General features: G+C 44.2%; 1 protein-coding gene across 2 annotated transcripts in view; it reads right to left on the bottom strand.

Annotated features, from left to right (window-relative positions):
• Nucleotides 1–16,155: 16,155 nt before the first annotated feature.
• The window catches only part of LNP1 (leukemia NUP98 fusion partner 1), a 40,649-nt gene continuing 36,463 nt past the window's right edge, over nucleotides 16,156–20,341 (bottom strand). For both annotated transcript variants that reach the window (XM_023762105.1, XM_006098370.3), the window contains one exon: nucleotides 16,156–16,685. In XM_023762105.1, the coding sequence (XP_023617873.1) occupies nucleotides 16,536–16,685 (150 nt within the window). In that variant the 3' untranslated portion in view covers nucleotides 16,156–16,535. The remainder of the gene's footprint in view (nucleotides 16,686–20,341) is intronic.

Genomic DNA, 20,341 nt, shown 5'->3' on the forward strand with positions numbered 1-20,341 from the left:
AGGCATGGCTTAACTGGACTCTGCTCAGGGTCTCACAAGGCTACAATCAAGGTGTTGTCCAGGCTGCATTCTCATCTGGAGGCTTGACTGGGGAAGAATCTGCTTCCAAGCTCTCTCAGGTTGCTGTCTCAATTCATTTCTTTGCAGCTATAGGGCCGAGTCCCCAGGTTCTTTCTGGATGTCAGCTAGCAGCTGCCCTTACCCCCTAGAGTTTACTCTTAGCTCCTGCACTTCCTAAAAGCCAGGCAATAGAGATCATGGGGGGCTACCTTAGTGTATGTTTGCCACAGTGGGCTAGTCAGACACTTCAGTCTGGATCACCGTGATTGCAATGTTATCACATCTCCACAAGCTCTCCAAAAATTCAGGGCCCTGCTTGACAAGTAAACTGAGAAACCATGAGTGGATCACAACACTCAATCCCTCTGGCAGCCAAGAAAACTCACAAAGAAGGGTTGGCCCTTGAAATCAATCAAAAGTTTGACTTACTGAAGCATTTGTATTCTGACAAGAATGCACCTTTTATCACAAAAGCTACTCAATACTGGAATGGTAGTCAAGGGATATGACCAATCTTCCATGATCAATCTACTAAAAAAAGATTTCTGGGGATTCCAGCCTGCAAGAAGGTAGAGTTTACATAATTTTCCCTATTTCTCCTGTTAGTCAACTAAAGAGCCTAAATACACACACACACACACACACACACACACACACACACACAAACATAAGAAGAGGAAGATGACACACCAGCTAGGAATCTAGGGACCCAAAAAATGACATAATGGTGAGTTCTCCGGGTTTTCTTTTTGTTTCATTAACCCAGACTTGGAGCCCAACAAAAGCTTATTCTCTCTAGCCAAAGGGCCAAGAAAGGGGAGCCTAAAACAATAATAACAACAACTTTAGATAGTAAAGGCTCTACTCCAGCCAAACACCACAGAAAAAACTGTGGCTCAGCCCACATCCACACAGCAAAGGCCAAGTGGAGAGTCTAGACTTCCACCCTCACAAGGCTTTAACAAAGTGAAAACAAAGAGCTAGGTTTTGAAAAAATCAATATAATTGGCAAACCACTAGCATGACTGACAAAGAAATAAAGAGAGAAGACACAAATTACCAATGTCAAGAATTAAACAGACCTTGCAGGAGTCAAAAAGAAAATAAGAAAACAACTCAACACACACATATATAACTTAACTGAAATGGACCAATTCCTTGAAAAACACAAATTACTACAATTCAATATGAAATCAATATTTTGAATATCCCTATAACTCTTAAGGAAATTTAATTTATTCTTTAAATACTCCCATACTTTCCAAAATATAAAAAGAACTTGTAAAACTCAACACCAAGAAGATAAACAACCCAATTAAAAACTGGGCAAAGGATCTGAATAGACACTTCTCCAAAGAGGACATATAGATAACCAATACACATATGAAAAATCACCAGAGAGATGCAAATTAAAACTACAATGAGGTGTCACCTGTCAGAATGGCTATCATCAATAAAGCAATAAACAACAAGTGCTGGCAAGGATGTGGAGAAAAGGGAACCCTCGAATATTGCTGGTGGAAATGCAGATTAGTGTAGCCACTGTGGAAAGCAGTATGGCATTTCCTCAAAAAAATTAAAAATGGAGCTACCTTTTGACACAGCAATTCCACTTCTGGGAATATATTTAAAAGTCCTGAAACATAATTCAAAAGAATATATATATAATATAAAAGCCTAAGCAACCGAATGACCGAACAACCGGTCGACCAATCACTAGGACACACACTGACCACCAGGGGGCAGACACTCAATGCAGGAGCTTCCCCCTAGTGGTCAGTGTGCTCCCACAGCGGGAGCGCTGCTCAGCTGACCAACCCATCTGGCGGCCCACCAGCCCAGCGGCAGCCACTCATTCCCTCAGTAGTCCTGCAGGTCTAATCTCTGGAGAATGGACCAGGCACCAATGGACCAGCACCGCTGGCAAGATCCTGACAGCACTGCCGGCCTCCTGGAAGTCGGCCTTGGGCAACTAGGGCACTTCCCCTCCCTAGACGCCCTGCAAAGAAGAAAGGATATAAAAGTGACCACCAGGTGGCTCCCAACAACCAGCGCGAACGTCAGCGGGACAGATGCAATCCCGGGCTGGCAAGAGTGTCCCACCACTGCCCAGCGGGCCGGCCCCACTCCATCCCCTTCGGGATCCCACCCGTGCACAAATTTGTGCACCGGGCCTCTCTCTATATATATATATGTTCATTGCAGCATTATTTACAATAGCCACAATCTGGAAACAGCCCAAATGCCCATCAGTAGATAGTGGATAACAAAGTGGATACACAATGGAGTACTACTTGGCTGTAAAAAGAGAAGACAATATTACTTTTTGCAATCGCATGGATGGACCTGGAGAGTATTATGCTAAGTGAAATAAGCCAATCAGAGAAAGAAAAATACCATATGATCTCACTTATATGTGGAATCTAATGAACATCATAAACTGACAAACAAAATAGATCCAGAGACATGGAGGCATGGGACATACTGACAGATCTCAGAGGGAAGAAGGGTAGGGGAGCTGGGGGGAAAAAAGAGGTAAAGGGGCCCTGACCGGTTTAGCTCAGTGGATAGAGGATTGGCCTGAGGACTGAAAGGTCCCAGGTTCGATTCCAGTCAAGGGCATGTACCTTGGTTGCGGGCACATCCCCAGTAGGAGGTGTGCAAGAGGCAGCTGATCGATGTTTCTCTCTCATCAATGTTTCTAACTCTCTATCCCTCTCCCTTCCTCTCTGTAAAAAATCAATAAAATATTTTTTTTAACAAAGAGGTAAAGGGATTAAGCAATCTATATATATAAAATATGCTAAGCGTCCCTCCGACCATCCAACCGGTCGCTATGACACACACTGACCACCAGGGGCAGACACTCAACACAGGAGCTGCCATGATGTGCACTGGCCATTTACAAAGAAACGGCACTACAGACCTGGTGCCAACAAAGCAACACTCGGCTTCCCCCAAGTGGGACACAGGCCCCACCACCACCCAGAGTGACACCCCACCAATTGCAGCGAAAGCTGTCAAGACCCCATGGCGCAAAATGCGGCCCACAGCCCAGCCCAGGCAAGAAACAGTCGTTGTGGGCATCGAGTAATGACATCATGTAGCAATGCCCGGCTTCCTCTCCCTAGTGACTAGCCTCATTGGAGTTTCTTCAGCCCAAGAACATGGCTTGCTTTATAACCAGGTGCAATCATTTCACACTATAACCAAATGTCTGTGACACGTGTTCCCGTGCCTCGTCTCATTTGATCCTCACGGAAGTCCTGGGGTAGGTAGATAGGAGACTCGGTGGAATCCTATTTTCTTTTCATTAGCTGGAAAACAGAGATTTAGAAAGTTTAGAAACTTGACCCAACTGAAAAGAAGTAAGAAATGGTGGGCCTTGAAAAAGACTTCAGGTTTTCTCATTGTGCAGAATATAGTCAAACACTGCTGCAGTTAAATATTTTACCCTTTGTTCTCCCTGCGTGATCTACAATAATAATGTGCTTTGTGTTGATATTTACTGCTGTGTTGCTGACAATTACCTGAAAAAGAAGTTGGGGTGCTTCAGTGGGCTGGAAAAAGTTTAGTTAAATCAAAAGGCAGATCCACTTAAGCAAGTTTATTCTATATATATATACTAGAGGCCCAATGCACAAAATTTGTGCAAGAATAGGCCTTCCTTCCCCCAGCTGCCGGTACTGGCTTCCCTCTGGCACATGGGACCCAGGCTTCCCTCCAGCACCCCAGACCCAGGCTTTCCTCACAGCCCCAGCTTCATCCAGAAGGTCGTCCAGAAGGACATCCAGAAGGACATCGGGTCTAATTAGAATACTACGCTTTTATAATCTACACTAATAAAAGAGAAACATGCAAATTAACCATCACTCCGCCACTCCACTACACCCACAAGCCATGCCCACCAGCCAATCAGGAACGAGTATGCAAATTAACCCAACTAAGATGGTGGCGGCCATGGAGCTGGACCAGCAGGAGGCTTGGGTTGCCCCCGGCGATGGAGGAAGCCAAGCTTTCCACCTGCCCTGGCCAGCCCTGGGTGCCACTCAAGGCTAGAAAGTTTCAATTATAGAAGATAAATAAATCCCAGATACCTGCTTCCAGCCCAAAAGGAGAGGCTGGGAGCTTGGGTTGCCGGGGGGGGGGGGGGGGGGGGGGCGTTGCCCCCCTGAAAACGGCCATCAGCCCCTCACCCAGGCTGGCCAGGCACCCCAGCAGGACCCCCACCCTGATCTGGGACACCCTTCAGGGCAAACCAGCAGGCCCCCACCTGTGCACCAGGCCTCTATTCTATATAATAAAAGGGTAATATGCAAATTGACCTTAACAGCAGAACAACTGGGAATGACTGGTCACTATGACACACACTGACCACCAGGGGGCAGATGCTCAATGCAGGAGCTGCCCCCTGGTGGTCAGTGCACTCCCACAGGGGGAGCTCTGCTCAGCCACAAGCCAGGCTGACGGCTGCCAACACAGCGGTGGTGGCGGGAGCCTCTCCTGCCTCCTCAGCAGCACTAAAAATGTCCTACTGCAGCTTAGGCCTGCTCCCCACTGGCAAGTGGACATCCCCTGAGGGTTCCCGGGCTGCCAAAGGGATGTCTGACTGCCAGCAGGTGGACATTCCCTGAGGGGTCCCAGACTGCGAGAGGGCACAGGCCGGGCTGAGGGACCCCCCCGCAAGTGCACAAATTTTTGTGCACCAGGCCTCTAGTTATAGATAAAAGGCTAAGTTGACTAGTGCATGCTCAATATACATAAAGCTCTCGCTGGCACCAATTGCACACATGCGTTTCGATCTGTCATTGTCAATCATGAATTTGGTTGACACTTCTATTATTGAGAAAGGGTAAATAGCAATCTTAAAATATTTCTTCTAATTAATTTCCTTTCAATGTGCACAAATCTGTGTACCGGGCCACTAATATATATATGACACATAGGCATGGACAACAGTATGGTGATAGCAGAGGGAAAGGGGTGAGGAGAGGTGGAAGTGGGCAAAGGGGGGATAAATGGAAATGAAAAGAGACTTGACTTTGGTGGTGAGCACATAACAGTGTACAGATGATGTTTTGTTGAGTTGCACACTTGAAACCTGTATGGTTTTATCAGCCAAATAAATTTAATAAAATAAAAAATAAAGAAAATTAAAATAAATAAATAAATGCTCCCATACTTTAAATACAAAATCTCCAGGCCCAAATGGGTTTTACTGGAGAACTCTACCAAATGTTCAAGGAAGAATTAACACCAATTCTATATAATCCCTTCCAGAAAATAAAAGAAGAGAGAACACTTCCAATTCACTTTGTGAAATCAGTGTTACTCTGATATACAAACAAACAAACACATTAGAGAAAGAAAATTACACACCAATACCCCTCCTGAATATGGCACTAAAATCCTTAACAAAATATTAGCAAATGGAATCCAGCAATACATAAAAATAATTAGACACCATGACCAAGTGTGTGTTTTTTCCCGGAGTTATAAGGCTTGTTCAATATTCAAAAATCAATCAATACAAACCATGATACTAACAGCCTATAGAAGAAAAATCATACTAACATATTAATCAATGTAGAACCCGCATTTGACAAAAGTTGTAATTTAATATTACAGCTTAACCTTTCCAAACTCTGAGAAAAATTCTTAAACATTTGCAAATTTGAGTTTTAAATAGCCTCCCCTAGGCAGCGTGGCTCAGTGGTTGAGTGTTGACCTATGAACCAGGCGGTCACCCTTGGATTCCCGGTCAGGGCACATGTCCAGGTTGTGGGCACAATCCCCAGTGGGGGGCATGCAGGAGGCAGCCGAGCTGCACCCTGTTTCTCCCATCATTGATGTCTCTCTCTCTCTCTCTCTCTCTCTCTCTCTCTCTCTCTCTCTCTCTCTCCCTTCCTCTCTGAAATCAATAAAAACAAAAAATAAGTGGCCTCTTGTTTTCACTTACATTTTTATTACTATGGATGCCATATTATAAACAAAAAGTTGACAAACTAGAGGTTCAAGTGAAGGCATTCAGGGTGATGGGCTGTGGAACTCGGGTTCTGTGAGCAACGGTGGCTGGCACAGAGTGTTCCCCTGAGTTCCCACAGGGAGGAGAGAGGTAGAGAAAGGCGTGAGTGCTCTCCTCTAGAACTGTAGTGACATCATTCAGGAGAGGAAGCTATGCTGTAATGTACTCCAGGCAAAGAAAAAGGCCACATTCCACATGGATGGAGCCCTTACAAAAGGAAGATTGCAGCTCAGGATAAGAAAGGGCCTTTTTGTGTGTGTGTGTGTGGTGGGAGGAGAAGGAGAGCAGGATAACAACAGCGTCGACTATGAGAGCTTCAATGCAGTGAAAGAGACTGCCTTCTTGCCCTGGCAGTCATCAAGCAAAGCCTGGAACACACCTGGCAGACTCACTGCAGAGGGAGTTCCTGCCTCAAGTAGGAATTGGGATGAGACAGTCTTGGATCAGATGATCTTTTTCCCCCTCAGTTTTATTGAGATACTAGAGGCCCGGTGCATGGATCCCTGCACTGGTGGGGTCCCTCGGCCTGGCCTGCACCCTCTTGCAATCTGGGAACCCTCAGGAGATGTCAGACTGCCAGTTTTGGCCCAATCCCCACAGGCAAGGTCAAAGGACCCCACCATTGCACAAATCCGTGCACCGGGCCTCTAGTATGCATATAAGATCTTTGGTTAATCTCTTCCCGCCCTTACCCCCTCCCCTCCCACTCCTTCTGAGGTTCATTAGTCTGTTCCATGTTTCCATGCCTGTGCATTAAGCATCTGCCCCCGGTGGTCAGTGAGCATCATAGCTACTGGTCGAACGGTCGCTTAGGCTTTTATATATGTAGATAATTGCCATGCACCATTGTATGGGTTTCAGGTGTACAGCACAAAGGTTTCACTTACATATATTGTGAAGTGATTACACAATAAGTTTAGTTAACATCCATCATCTCAGATAGACACAAAAAAAATAAATTTTAAAAATAGAGAGAAAATGTGTTTTTTTTTTTCCTTGTAAGGAGAACTCAGGATTTGCTCTCTTAATAGTTTTTATGTGTATCACACATGAGTGGTAACTATCATCATCATGTGCACATCACATCCCTAGTACTTTTTATCAGATGATCTTTAAAAGTCCTGTGCTCTGTCTCTCTCATTCCCCCTCCTTACCATGTTTTGTTTTGTGTGTGTTTTTTATTTGCTCCTGCACTTCCCGGAAATGGTGACTTGTCATTGTCTTACTATGTTTGCAAATTGAGGGGTGAGAAGTAAAGCCACTTGTTTATAAGAACATAGTGAGCAGCCTTTAAACACATGAACTAATCACAGGTGGTAGATGTATTTCAGAGATGAGAAAAGAGATTCCTGGGAAAGTCCTTGGTTGGCTCCTTACTCATGTTAAAATGGTTCATGACCAGTATATTATCACTACCCCTTAATTAATGGCTAACCAGTGCCCATCCCAAATGGAAAATCTAAACAAATAGACACAATAGTTATTATAAAGTTTTCATTGGTTTGTACTTATCCCTCCACCAAAGCACTGGAAGGCAATTTACACAATAGCAGTGAAAACATGAGCTCTGAAGACAGATGTGTTGTGCACAGAAGGCTGAGGGGGGAGAACAAAGAGAAGAAGTCAGAAGAGTGTGAAACAATGTCTTCTTTAAAGTTTGAAAACCAGTTAGATGGGTGTTTGATGTCGTGCTAAAAGGTTTTGATTTAATTCTGTAAATGACAGGAAACCTGCCAAGGTCTTCAAGCTAGACAGTGACACAGTGTTTTTTTTAACAAGTTATCTCTGAGCCAGTGATGTGTAAATTTTTGTTTGCTATCTCTTTCCTCCCTGGAATGTGAGTCCCTGGACAACAGGCGTTGCTCACTGCTGTTTCCCCAGCACAGTGCAGGCAGTCAAATGTCTTTGTTGAATGAACAACTGGATCTTGGCAATTAGTCATCAAGGGAGAGACTCTGAGCCAAGGCGAGGTGTGGCTACCTCTGGTTTAAGCCACTCAAGAGCCCAGCTGGGCACACAAGCACGCATGAGCTGGGACTAAAAGGGCTGGGTAAGATAGAAAGGCTTCTCCGTTCACTGTTGTTTTTGGTTTGTTTGCTTATTTTTTCATTGAGATATACTTGACATATAAAATTATATTTGTTTCAGGTGTCCAACATAGCGATTCAATATTTGTACATATTGTGAAATGATTATCACAATAAGTCTTCTATCACCACATATGGTTTAAGGAAACTTTTTTCCTGTGGTGAGAACTTTTAAGACCTATTCCCTTAGCAACTATCAAACATGCAGTATAGCATTATTAACTATGGTCACCATGCAGTACACTAAATCCCCAGGACTTATTTTACTAGAGGCCCGGTGCACAAAAATGTGTGCACTCGGGGGGGGGGGGGTCCCTCAGCCTGGGCTGTGCCCTCTCGCAGTCTGGGACCCCTCGGGGGATGACCACCTGCTGGCTTAGGCCTGTTCCCCGGGGCATTGGGCCTAAGCTGGCAATCAGACATCCCTCTGGCAGCCGGCAGCCCTTGGGGGATTTCCACTTGCCACTGCGGAGCAGGCCTAAGCTGCAGTCAGACATCCTTAGAGCTGCTGAGGAGGCAGGAGAGGCTCCCACCACCAACACTGTACTGGCAGCCATCAGCCTGGCTTGTGGCTGAGCAGAGCTCCCCCATGTGGGAGCACACTGACCACCAGAGGGCAGCTCCTGCATTGAGCGTCTGCCCCCTGGTGGTCAGTGTGTGTCATAGTGACCAGTCATTCCCAGTCCTTCTGCTGTTAGGGTCAGTTTGCATATTACCCTTTTACTGTATAGGATAGAGGCCTGGTGCACAGGTGGGGGCCAGCTGGTTTGCCCTGAAGGGTGTCCCGGATCAGGGTGGGGGTCCCACTTGGGTGCCTAGCCAGCCTGGGTGAGGGTCTGATGGCTGTTTGCAGCTGGTCACCCCCCCTTTAGGGTGGGAGTACCCACTGGGGTGCCTGGCCAGTCTGGGTGAGGGGCTGAGGGCCGTTTTCAGGCTGGCCTGCGACTGAAGCTCCCAGCCTCCCCCTTTTTTCTTTTTTTTTTATTCTGGGATTTATTTACCTTCTATAATTGAAACTCTGTTGCCTTCACTAGTGCTCCTAGCTCTGAGGCGGCCGGCGGCTGAAAGCAGGTATCTGGGGTTTGTTTAGCTTCTATAATTGAAACATTGTTGCTTTCGGGCTCAGAGCCGGCCGCAGCAGGCAGGGAACCTTGGCTTCCTCCATCACTGGAGCAAGCAAACCTCCTGCTCACTTCAGCTGCGTGGCTGCCAGCCGCCATCTTTGTTGACAGTTAATTTGCATATCTCGCTGATTAGCCAATGGGAAGTGTAGCGGAGGTATGGTTAATTACCCTTTTTGTCTTTTATTAGATAGGATAACTGGAAGTTTGTACCTTTGACCCCTCTCCCCCATTCTTCCTTCCCCACCCTACACACACACACACACACACACACACACACACACACCTGACTTTGGCAACCACCAATCTGTTCTCTGTATCTATGAGCTTTTTTTTTTTTTAGATTCCACACATAAGTGAGATTATATTGTATTTGTCTTTTTCTATCTGACTCATTTCACTTAGTATAATGCCCTCAAGATTCTTCCATGCTGTCACAAATGGCAAGATTTCATTCTTTTTTATGATTGAATAATATTCCTTTGTGTATAGATACCACATCTTTTTATTCATTTATCCACTGATGGACACTTTGGCTATTGTAAATGATGCTGCAGTGAACACGGGGATGCACATACGTTTTCAAGTTAGTGTTTCATTTCCTTTAGGTAAATACCCAAAAGTATTGCTGGATCATACAGCAACTCTATTTTTAATTTTTTAAATTTTTTTTATTGATTCTAAAGAGGGAAAGAAAGGGAGAGGGAGAGAGAGAGGAACATTGATGAGAGAGCAATATCAATTGGCTGCCTCCTGCACAACCCCTATGGGGAATCAAGCTCACAACCAGGGCATATGTCCTGACCAGGAATCAAACCAGTAACTTCCTGGTTCATAGGTCGTTGCTCAATCACTGAGCCACCTGGCCAGGCTATTTTTAATTTTTTTGAGGAACCCCATACTGTTCCCATAGTGGTGGCACCAAGTTACATTTCCCCAAACTGTACACAGGGATTCCCATGTATTGTTTTCTTCCTCACATCTCCATATGTGCAGAAGGGGAAGAACTGTGCTCAGCCCATTAAAAACTACAGCAGGAATTAACCAAAACAGAATTATATAATCCAAGGTTAGAATAGAATGTAAAGCCAGCCATGTGCTCAGTGGTTGAGCATCTGCCCATGCACCAAGAGGTCATCTTTAGATTCTTGGTCAGGGCACATGCCTGGGTTTCAGGCTTGATCCCCAGTAAGGGGAGTACAGGAGGCAGCCAATCAATGTTTCTATCTTTCTCCCTCTCCCTTCCTCTCTCTAAAATCAATAAAAATATTTTTTAAAAGAATAGAATGCTAAAAAATTCCAAAGACATAGAAAATCAGAACGTACAATTCCTCCCTCCCCCAGTTTAAAATTTCCCATTGTGCAAATGTAAATCATCTAAACAGTATTTTAAGCACTCTTTCTTTTTTTGTGTCCCGTGGAAATTGAGACAAGCTAGTAAGCCAGGACAAGCAGAATAGGGAAACTGAGACAGATAATTAAACAGCCAAGCTATTTACAGCCATCTAGTGAATCCCAAAATCCTATCTTCCCTAAACCAAGGACACTTAAAAAGTAAATGTTTTAGCCCCGCCAGTGTGGCTCAATGATTGAGTGTCCAGCCGTAAACCAGGAGATCATGGTTGATTCCCCGTCAGGGCACATGCCTGGGTTTCGTGCTTGATCCGCAGTAGGGGCGTGCAGGAGGCAGCTCATTGATGATTCTCTCTCATCATTGATGTTTCTATCTCTCTCTCCCTTCCTCTCTGAAATCAATAAAACATATTTTTTAAATATATTTTATTAATTTTTTACAGAGAGGAAGGGAGAGGGATAGAGAGTTAGAAACATCAATGAGAGAGAAACATTGATCAGCTGCCTCCTGCACACCTCCCACTGGGGATGTGCCCGCAACCAAGGCACATGCCCTTGACTGGAATCAAACCTGGGACCTTTCAGTCCACAGGCTGACGCTCTATCCACTGAGCCAAACCAGTCAGGGCTAAAAACATTAAAAAAAAAAAAAAAAGAGTAAATGGCTTACACTTCTCCCCAACCAGAGAGTAAATAGCTTAAATCACGGTACTCAGGGAGATAGCAAAAATCCAATTAGTGCCATTCGCCAATCACACCCAAGGACAGATGAAGTTAAGAGAATAAACTTCATTTTGGCACGTCCACATAAAACTGATTCATATTCTATTGAGATCCTCCCCTAAACTCCCAGCCTTTAAAAACCTGAAGTCCTAGTGTGAGCTCTCCCTCCCAGAAGCACGTGGGCCTTTTCCTTTCCCCTCTTCCTCCCCCACAGGCATGTATCTCTTAAACTCTAAGGACCCCCATGAGGCTTGCAACCAGGGAGCGATGGGCAGCAGCAGCTCATCCTGGGCTCACCCCCTGAACCTGCCCCCCTGCCCCCTTTTCTCTGATGTCTGAGTGAGCCAAAGCACCCGAGTCTCAGCTCGTTTCCCTGCCCAGTCTCTCTCCAGCTGCTTTTCCTAACCTAGGCACCTTCTTGTTTCACTGTCCCGAGCTTTAATAAACTTACTCTCAAAATCACCTGGACTCTTTTTGTGAAATCTTTCCTGCACAAAGTCAAGAACCCACACACTACTGGCCGGCCCTAGGCAGACCCACTCAAGGCCAGGTCCCCTTTCCGGTAACAGAAATAACCAATTAGTCATTGTCCTTTGTGTTTACTTTTTTAAAAAATTTACCTTTATTGCTGAAAATATTACAGATGTCCCCTTTTTTTCCCTCCATTGACTCCCTCCACCCCATACTCTCCCTCCAGGCCTTCTGGCGAGGATGTGGAGAAAAGGGAACCCTCACGCACTGCTGGTGGGAATGCAGACTGGTGCAGCCACTATGGAAAACAGCATTGAGTTTCCTCAAAAAATTTAAAATGGAACTTCCACTTGACCCAGTGATCCTACTTCTAGGAATATATTTTAAAAATCCCAAAACATCCATCAGAAAGAATATATGCACCCTTATGTTCATAGCAGCACTATTTACAGTAGCTAAGATCTGGAAACAGCCAAGTGCCCATTAATAGATGAGTGGGTAAAAAAGCTGTGGTATATACATAATGGAACACTATGCAACTGTAAAAATGAGGGATCTCTTACTTACCCTTTGAGACAGCAGGGAGGGACCTGGAGAGTATTATGCTAGATGAAATAAGCTTTGTGTCTACTTTTAAATACATTAATAAAGCATAAGAATTACCCAACATCCAGTACATTTACTCTAACCTCAGAGTTTGGATAAGAAATGCTGCATCTCTCTCCTTTCTGGTTGAAAGTAATAGTAATGATTTTGTCATTGGCCAGTCTTCTCTGTATCCAGCATTACCTGTCCAAATGTCAGCTCAACTCTGCCCCCTAGAGAAGAGGAACCAGAGTGCCCTGACCATAACTGAACTAACGTTTATAGTTCTGACACTGGGCTTTTCCAGAGGACTGCTGCTTTCTACTTTATATGCTTCTACATTATTTGAAAGTGTGTCAGATATTGAATTGATAAGTTAAACATTTCCATTTAAGGGGAAAAGATTATCTACAAATACGATTTTATTAGAAGTGCTGTTTTGTGCTATAAAGAAGGTGATTCTCTCTCATCATTGATGTTTCTATCTCCTTCTCCCTTCCTCTCTGAAATCAATAAAAATATATTTTTAAAAAATATAAAAAAGAAGGTAATAAGCTGGCAGCTTCATTTTCAGAGAGTCCCCCCTCCTCCATGTACTATGGCCCTGAAAATATGGTGAAAATAGACTTCCTCCCAGTTTGATAAAATATATTATAAAAACCCTAATCATGATGTTTCCAGGTCCTGCCATTCTTGCGTCCAGGGAGCAGAAAGACCTCCACAGGCGTCTTGGCTGGGGTAGGAGGTGGCGGCTGTCCCAGCCAGCCAGACACCGGGCGGAGGAAACCCCATCCAGTTGGCCCCTATTCCCATGGATGGGCCACCTCTCCCAGCCCTTTCTATCGGGGTCAGAGCCAGTAAGCAGACCATCCCCAGAAACTTGGTTGGCAAGACAGAAAAGCCCTGAAGGAAACCTGGGCTTTCCCACAACTACAGCAGAGTGCTGCCCTTGGTGGCAGGTCAGGCCCCACCCTCCCCCGCAGGGGCAGCAAATAACAGGCTAACGTCACCGTGTAAAGCTTGCAGTTATCTTTCACGTGTGTGAAAAGTGTAAAACTGTGTATAAAGGCTACAAAATGGATGCAGGTGTAAGCAGTATGAAAATTGAAATAATTCAAGTCAAAGATCATCACTATTTTACTTTTCTTTCACTGTTTTCCTCTTCTTTCCTTCTCCTTTTCCTTCTTTCTATTGTTTATGTCAATGTTAGTTTGTGTCTTACCTAATCAATCAATTATAGCATTAGTTATAAGTAGTTTGGGGAGATACTCTTCTTTACAACACGGAGAGTAGCTGCCCTTGGGCATTTGAAGATTCGAGAGACAGAGACGAAGACTACATCAGAAGAGTATTAGAGAATGCTAGAATCTTTTCCTTTAGGGAAAAAAAATAGTGATAGAATATGGCCTCAATATGCTAATTGAACCTGGTTGCACAATCATTTATGAAGTGTATGTATGTCAAATCATTGTGTTGTACAATTTAAATACATACAATTTTATTTGTCCATTATACCTTAACAAAGCTGAAAAAATAAGTAAAACACATGCTCACTTCAGCAGCACATATACTAAAACTGGAATAACACAGAAAAGACTGACTGCTGAGCAAAAATGACACAAATTTGTGAGGTGTTCCATACTTTTTAAATAATTCATGGGATGTAATAGACAGTATGGTGACTGTAGTTAACAATACTCTCAGTATATCTGAATGTTGCTAAGAGAGTAGATTGTAAAACTTCTCATCATAAGAAAAAAAAGTTGTAACTATGTGTGGTGATGGATGTTAGCCTTATTGTGGTAATAATTTCACAATTTCTGCAAATATGTTATACACCTGAAACTAATATAGTGTTATATGTCAATTATGTTTAAACTAGAGGCCCAGTGCATGGATTCATGCACATTAAAAGGAAATTAATTAGAAGAAATATTTTAGAGGCCTGGGAGGGACCTCAGGAGATTGGCCAGCCAGGGAGGGATCAGGGGAGGTTGGCTCCAGGGCATATCTGGCCGGTCTCACCCAGGCCCAGTCCAGAGAGACTGGGGCCAGGGAGGGACAGCAGGAGGGCTCCAGGGTGTGTCCAGCCCATCTCCCCCAGTCCCAATCAGCCGGACCCCAGCAGCAAGCTAACCTATCGGTCAGAGCATCTTCCCCCTGGTGGTCAGTGAGTGTCATAGCGACTGGTCAAACGGTCAAAGAGTTGGACACTTAGCATATTAGGCTTTTATTATGTAGGATAAAACTAATTAATAGCCCTAGCCAGTTTGGCTCAGTGAATAGAGTGTCAGCCTTCGAACTGAAAGGTCCCAGGTTTGATTCCAGTCAAGGGCACATGCCCGGGTTGTGGGCTCGATCCCCAGTGGGGGATTTGCAAGAGGCAGCCGATCCATGATTCTCTCTCATCATGGATGTTTCTATCTCTCTCTCCCTCTCCCTTCCTCTCTGAAATCAATAAAAATATTTTTTAAAAAAAACTAATTAATAAATAAATGGTAAAGAATAACCGCATAAAGGTACAACCAAGAACACACAGCAGACCTCAGAGAATCAGTCTCCACTCATGTAATCAAAACGGTAACCTCCTCCCACTCCTGCTCAGTTCTCAAGTACTGCGTCAGGACCCACTGCTAAGGGGAAATGGAGGCCCTGCCTTAGGGTAGGAGCAGAATGAACTGGACTCTGTTCCTAATTCAGCCACCACACCTGTGAGGGCCTGAAGTTCCCTAAACATCAGTTTCCTCAGCCAGCAAGTAAAGAGAAGAACAGGTCCCTCCTTAGAGTGCTGAGAATTGTTCTAGGTAATGCATTAAAGACTTCGGCCTAGTGGTTCAGTGGTTGAGGGTTGACCTATGAACCAGGAGGTCACAGTTCAATTCCTGATCAGGGCACATGCCCAGGTTGTGGGCTGGATTCCTGGTGTGGGACATGCAGGAGGCAGCCGATCAATGATTCTCTCTCATTATTGGTGTTTCTATCTCTCTCCCTCTTCCTTCCTCTCTGAAATCAATAAAAATAGAAATATATGACCTCAGCCTAGTACTTGGCATGTTAACTACCAGTCCTTATTAAACGCTGGCCATTAGACATCCTATATAATAAAAGTTTAATATGCAAATTGACTGAACAGCAGAACAACAGGCAGAACGACTGGTCGCTATGATGCACACTGACCACCAGGGGGCAGATGCTCAATGCAGGAGCTGCCTCCAGCCCGCAGGCCCCAGGCCAGCCAAGGCAGGTACAAACGGGGGCCCACCAATGGCCCCGCCGGTTGCCCCGCAGAGGGAGACGACCAGCAGCCACAGCGGTAGGGGGCAGGGCCAGCAAGCAGGCAGCCAAGGTGGGTGCAATCAGGGGACCCTGATCACCTCACCAGTCATTCCACAGATCAGCCCTGATCACCAGCCAGGCCTAGGGACCCTACCCGTGCACAGATTTTGTGCACCAAGCATCTAGTACTTACATAATTACTTCTAATAAGGAAGTAAACTAGAGTCACACCAATGACTTTTAAGATTATTTGTGATATTGATGTGAAGAAGGACTGGTGAAGAAGTGTGGATGGCTCTTTAAATATCTGTCTTTACATTTTCAAGAATTACTTTATTCTATTAAAATACCTTTCATCCTTCTTACTAGAGGCCCGGTGTACAAATTCATGTACAGGTGGGGTCTGGCCCGTGCGCCCCAATCGGGGCCAATCAGGCCAGCCAGCTGGGGGGAGGGGACGTGGGAGGTTGGGAGCTGGCCCTGCCTCAAACGGGGTGAAGGGGGCTGATAGGGGGCAGGGCCAATGGTGGGGGAGGGGCCACCAGTGGTTGGCCAGCCACCCCACCCCCTGGTCGAACTCCTGGTTGAGGGGACAATTTGCATATTAGCCTTTTATTATATAGGATTCTCATAAAAGGACAACAAAGCAGATCAAACTCTCAACTCAGATGCCAGAGCTGGAGAATGATGCAGTCTTCTTGGGGAGCAGTGGAACCAGCGCCCACTCCCATCCCTCAGCATCGCAGACAGTTTTTTACAGCTACCACCCCCAGCGTAGGATACAGAACTCAAAGAACGCAGCAGCATCTGTCGTCCTAATGTGGAAACAAAGTCCTACTTGGGTCCTTTCTCCGAGAGAGGACCCATGGGTGCCTCCCCATGCTCTTCCTTCCCAGAGCTCCTTCTTTCCTCGGCTTTCTCCCGGGACCTTGTCTCCATCCGCAGGCTTTCTCTTTCATTTCTTTCCTTCCTGCTCTCATGTCCCTGGAAGAGAAGGTCGGAAAAGCATGAAAGTGCCGGCGGCTGACAACGTTCCGCATTTCTCTTAATTATCAGAAATGAAGCAAGGCCTGACCATTGAGCAGACTTCCACACCTCAGTTTCTTGTAATAAATTAGCATAAGCCTAAGGGTGGTGCTAAGCCTTTTAGTCATAAATAAAAGGAATAGGGGGCCTGTGATGGTCTATGGAGGACACTCAGCCGGCACGTGACTGACTCTGCCGCTGACACATGGAGGGAGGTGATGTCACAGCACAAAACTGAAAAGGGATGTGGTAAGTGAATCATACGTGCAATGGTTCTAACCTCCCTGTGTCCACTCCCTTAAATTATATTAATAGTAGGGTTTGCACTAGTTTTAATCTGAGGACTTTGTGAAGACTGAAGTGTCAAAAAAAACACCCAAATCATCAACAGTCCCCAGCAGGTTACCCAGGGGCCCATATTCGCTGGGATCAGGAGATACGGCACCAACTATAGGACCCAACTTCCTACATTGTATACCTAGGTGGAGAGACACAGACAATAAGTCTAAAAGGAAACAAGAGAATAACCAATAGTGACGAGTGCAATGATAACTATGAACAAGATGAAATTATAGGGAACTATTGGGGGGTGGGGGGGGCTGTTTCTTTCGTTTCCATGGTCAGGGAAGGCCTTTCAAAGAGTGGTGATGATGATATCTGTTTACACTTTTCTCTTTTAAAGTAAAAGAAATGAAATCATTGTTCTCCCCTCCTCCATCTGATCTAGAAACGCCCGGGAACCCCTAAATGCCTATCAAGTGAATTGATGCAGTGGCGAGTGGCGGTGAGATGAGCAAGGTCAGGACTCAGCCCTGCGGGGGTGTCAGTTACTCTGCAGTGTAAATTGTTTGTGGAATGTACCAAGGTCGTTTCATTTCTATCCATACGGGTCCATCCGTCACAGAAGACGGAAAGCCAAACAAATGATGAAGCTGAGATACAAACGAAGAGGAACTTAAAAACTGAACTCGCTCCATAAATGTGCCTCCAGATTATTTTCATTAGGTGCAGCAGTTGTATTTAGACACATCCGTCTGATCAAAATTTATATTTAGCAGCCATGAATGTCTCTAATACTGAAAGAACAGTATAAAAAAGAAAATATGGTGACGATTCTTTCCACTTTGGCTTTTCCTTTATTGAGAATAAAGACTGAGAAATGCTCAAAAGTAATGACCTGAGATATTTTTCTTATCTCACTTAGAAACAAAATGTGAAAATCATCAATATAAGCCAATTGAGTTTTTCAATATCAAGATGATATTGAAAAGTCAATTGTTGTTGGTCATAATCAGCTACAAAAGCAATTTCTGGGTCTTTTTGATGCTAAAAGATACAGAATTTAAATCTACATATTACTATGCACCTGGAGCCCAGACAAAAGATAATAAATGTAATTTTTAAATTCACTGACAAATCACACTTTTTAATGTAGTTAGCTTTGGAAAGGTGTGTCAGTTGTGAAATAGAAAAAAGATTTAAAATATCTGTATATGTTCTGAATTTTTAATTTTGTATTAAGAAAAACTTTATAATATATTCGTTAAAACTGATATAAAAGAAAATATTAAATTTAAAATTATTTACTATAAATATTTTTATCACATGAAAATTGAAATAATTTTGTAAATTCCTAGCAGGTTTCTAGCTATTATAGTATACTAGAGGCCCAATCGGTACACCAGTGGGGTCCCTTGGCCTGGCCTGCAGGGATCAGGCCGAGACTGGCTCTCTGACATCCCCTGAGGGGTCCTGGATTGTGAGAGGTCAGTTCTTGGGTGACACACCCCAGAATCCGGCTCCCTCCTCTCTGGTTCCAGGTGTGTCACCCGGGAACCGCCGCTGCCAAGTGACCGCAGCTCAGTAGCTCCTGCTTTGAGCATCTGCCCCCTGGTGGTTAGTGTGAGTCATAGCTACTGGCCGGCTGGTCGGCCGGTCGACTAGTGGGCTGGCCAGCCGATCGCTTAGGCTTTTATATATATAGATACCTATGAAAAGAATTCTTGAGTTAAAAAAAAAAAACAGTTGAAAATGCTGCCTTGGTTATCTTGGCATTCAAAAGGTAGAACTTGGGCCTGGCCGGCATGGCTCAGTGGTTCAGCATCGATCTACAAACCAGGAGGTCATGGTTCAATTCCTGGTCAGGGCACATGCCCAGGTTGCAGGCTAGATCCCCAGTAGGGGGCATGCAGGAGGCAGCCAATCAATGATTCTCCCTCATCATTGATGTTTCTATCTCTCACTCCCTCTCCCTTCCTTTCTGAAATAAATTATTTTTTTTTTTAAAAAAAAAGGAAGAACTTGGGAAATGAATGGAACAACATATTATATTTTAGGAATGTTAGCAAATGGTTTCACTTAAGTAATTTTATAAGAGTATGTGAAAAACAATTCAAGACCATTACAATCAGCAGAGATGTGTTTAGATTAAAGTATTTTTCAAAATATAATTATACCCTACTTATTCCAGAAAGGATGTAAGGCAGTTAAATTTCCTAAATGAATATAATCAGTAACTTTAACGTGTAGTTTTAAAACTGGAATTCCTTCACTTCTGCTTTATTCTTGCCAAAAGATCATAATCTTAATCTAACTATGAGGAAATATCAGATAAACCCAATTTGAACGTCATTCTAAAAAGTAACTGCCCTGTACTCTTCAGCTGACAGTGTTACAAAAGACAGGTGAAGACTGAGGAACTGCTGCAGAATAAAACAGATTACAGAGAATGAATTGCTTTCAACACATGATCTGCAATCTCCCTACAAAGAATATTATCAGGACAAGAGGCAAAATAGGGATGAGGTCAATAGATTAGATACAAAAGTATTGCATTGGTGGTAATTTCCTGAGTTTCATTATTGTACTGTGTTTATATAAAAGAATGTTCTACTGCTCTAGTTTGGGGATGGGAAGGAGAAAGAGAGTATAGTAAATATGATAAGTGTTAATATCTGGAGGGAATATAGATGAAGGGTGTATTCTTTGTACTATTCTTGTAACATTGCTCTAAGTCTGAAACCATATTTTTTTTAAAAGCAGTATAAAGAAAGGATAAAACAGGAGCTCTTGATAAGTGACAGCTGTTTACTATTCTTCCTTCTGTATTCCTCTATGATCAGGTGAAGAGAGCAGCTTACTGAAGGAGGAACATAGATACACAGGATTACTCTGACAAAAGTGAGGCAAAGGCACAAAGTACCGTCCCAGCAGCCATTACTGCTGGGCAGAAAGCATTGTGCTCAGATGGGCAATGAGGTAGGCAGCACCGGAGTGTCCTTGCTGTGCACAGAGCGTAGCTGAAGAACCAGGCGGTAATACACCTAGGTTCACTTATTTGCTCTGTCTACTATATGGCAGAATATATCATCATTCCTGTTTTGCAAAATAAAACAAACAGCAAAGGACCACAAAAAAAGAAGTATTTTGTTCAAGACCACTCAGTGAGCAAGTTTCCCCAAAGTAACTGTACCCCAAAATTAATTGATCTCTACCTTATTACTCTATGAAGCAAGCTCAGCATCACCAGTGGAGCTTCTATTATTCCCCCATTTTCAGCCTGTCTTCCTTGTACTTTACTGAGACCCTCCCAAGGCCACTATGAGCACTTGGAC

This window comes from Myotis lucifugus, unplaced genomic scaffold, assembly GCF_000147115.1.
Source record: "Myotis lucifugus unplaced genomic scaffold, Myoluc2.0 scaffold_231, whole genome shotgun sequence".
Taxonomy (NCBI): domain Eukaryota; kingdom Metazoa; phylum Chordata; class Mammalia; order Chiroptera; family Vespertilionidae; genus Myotis; species Myotis lucifugus.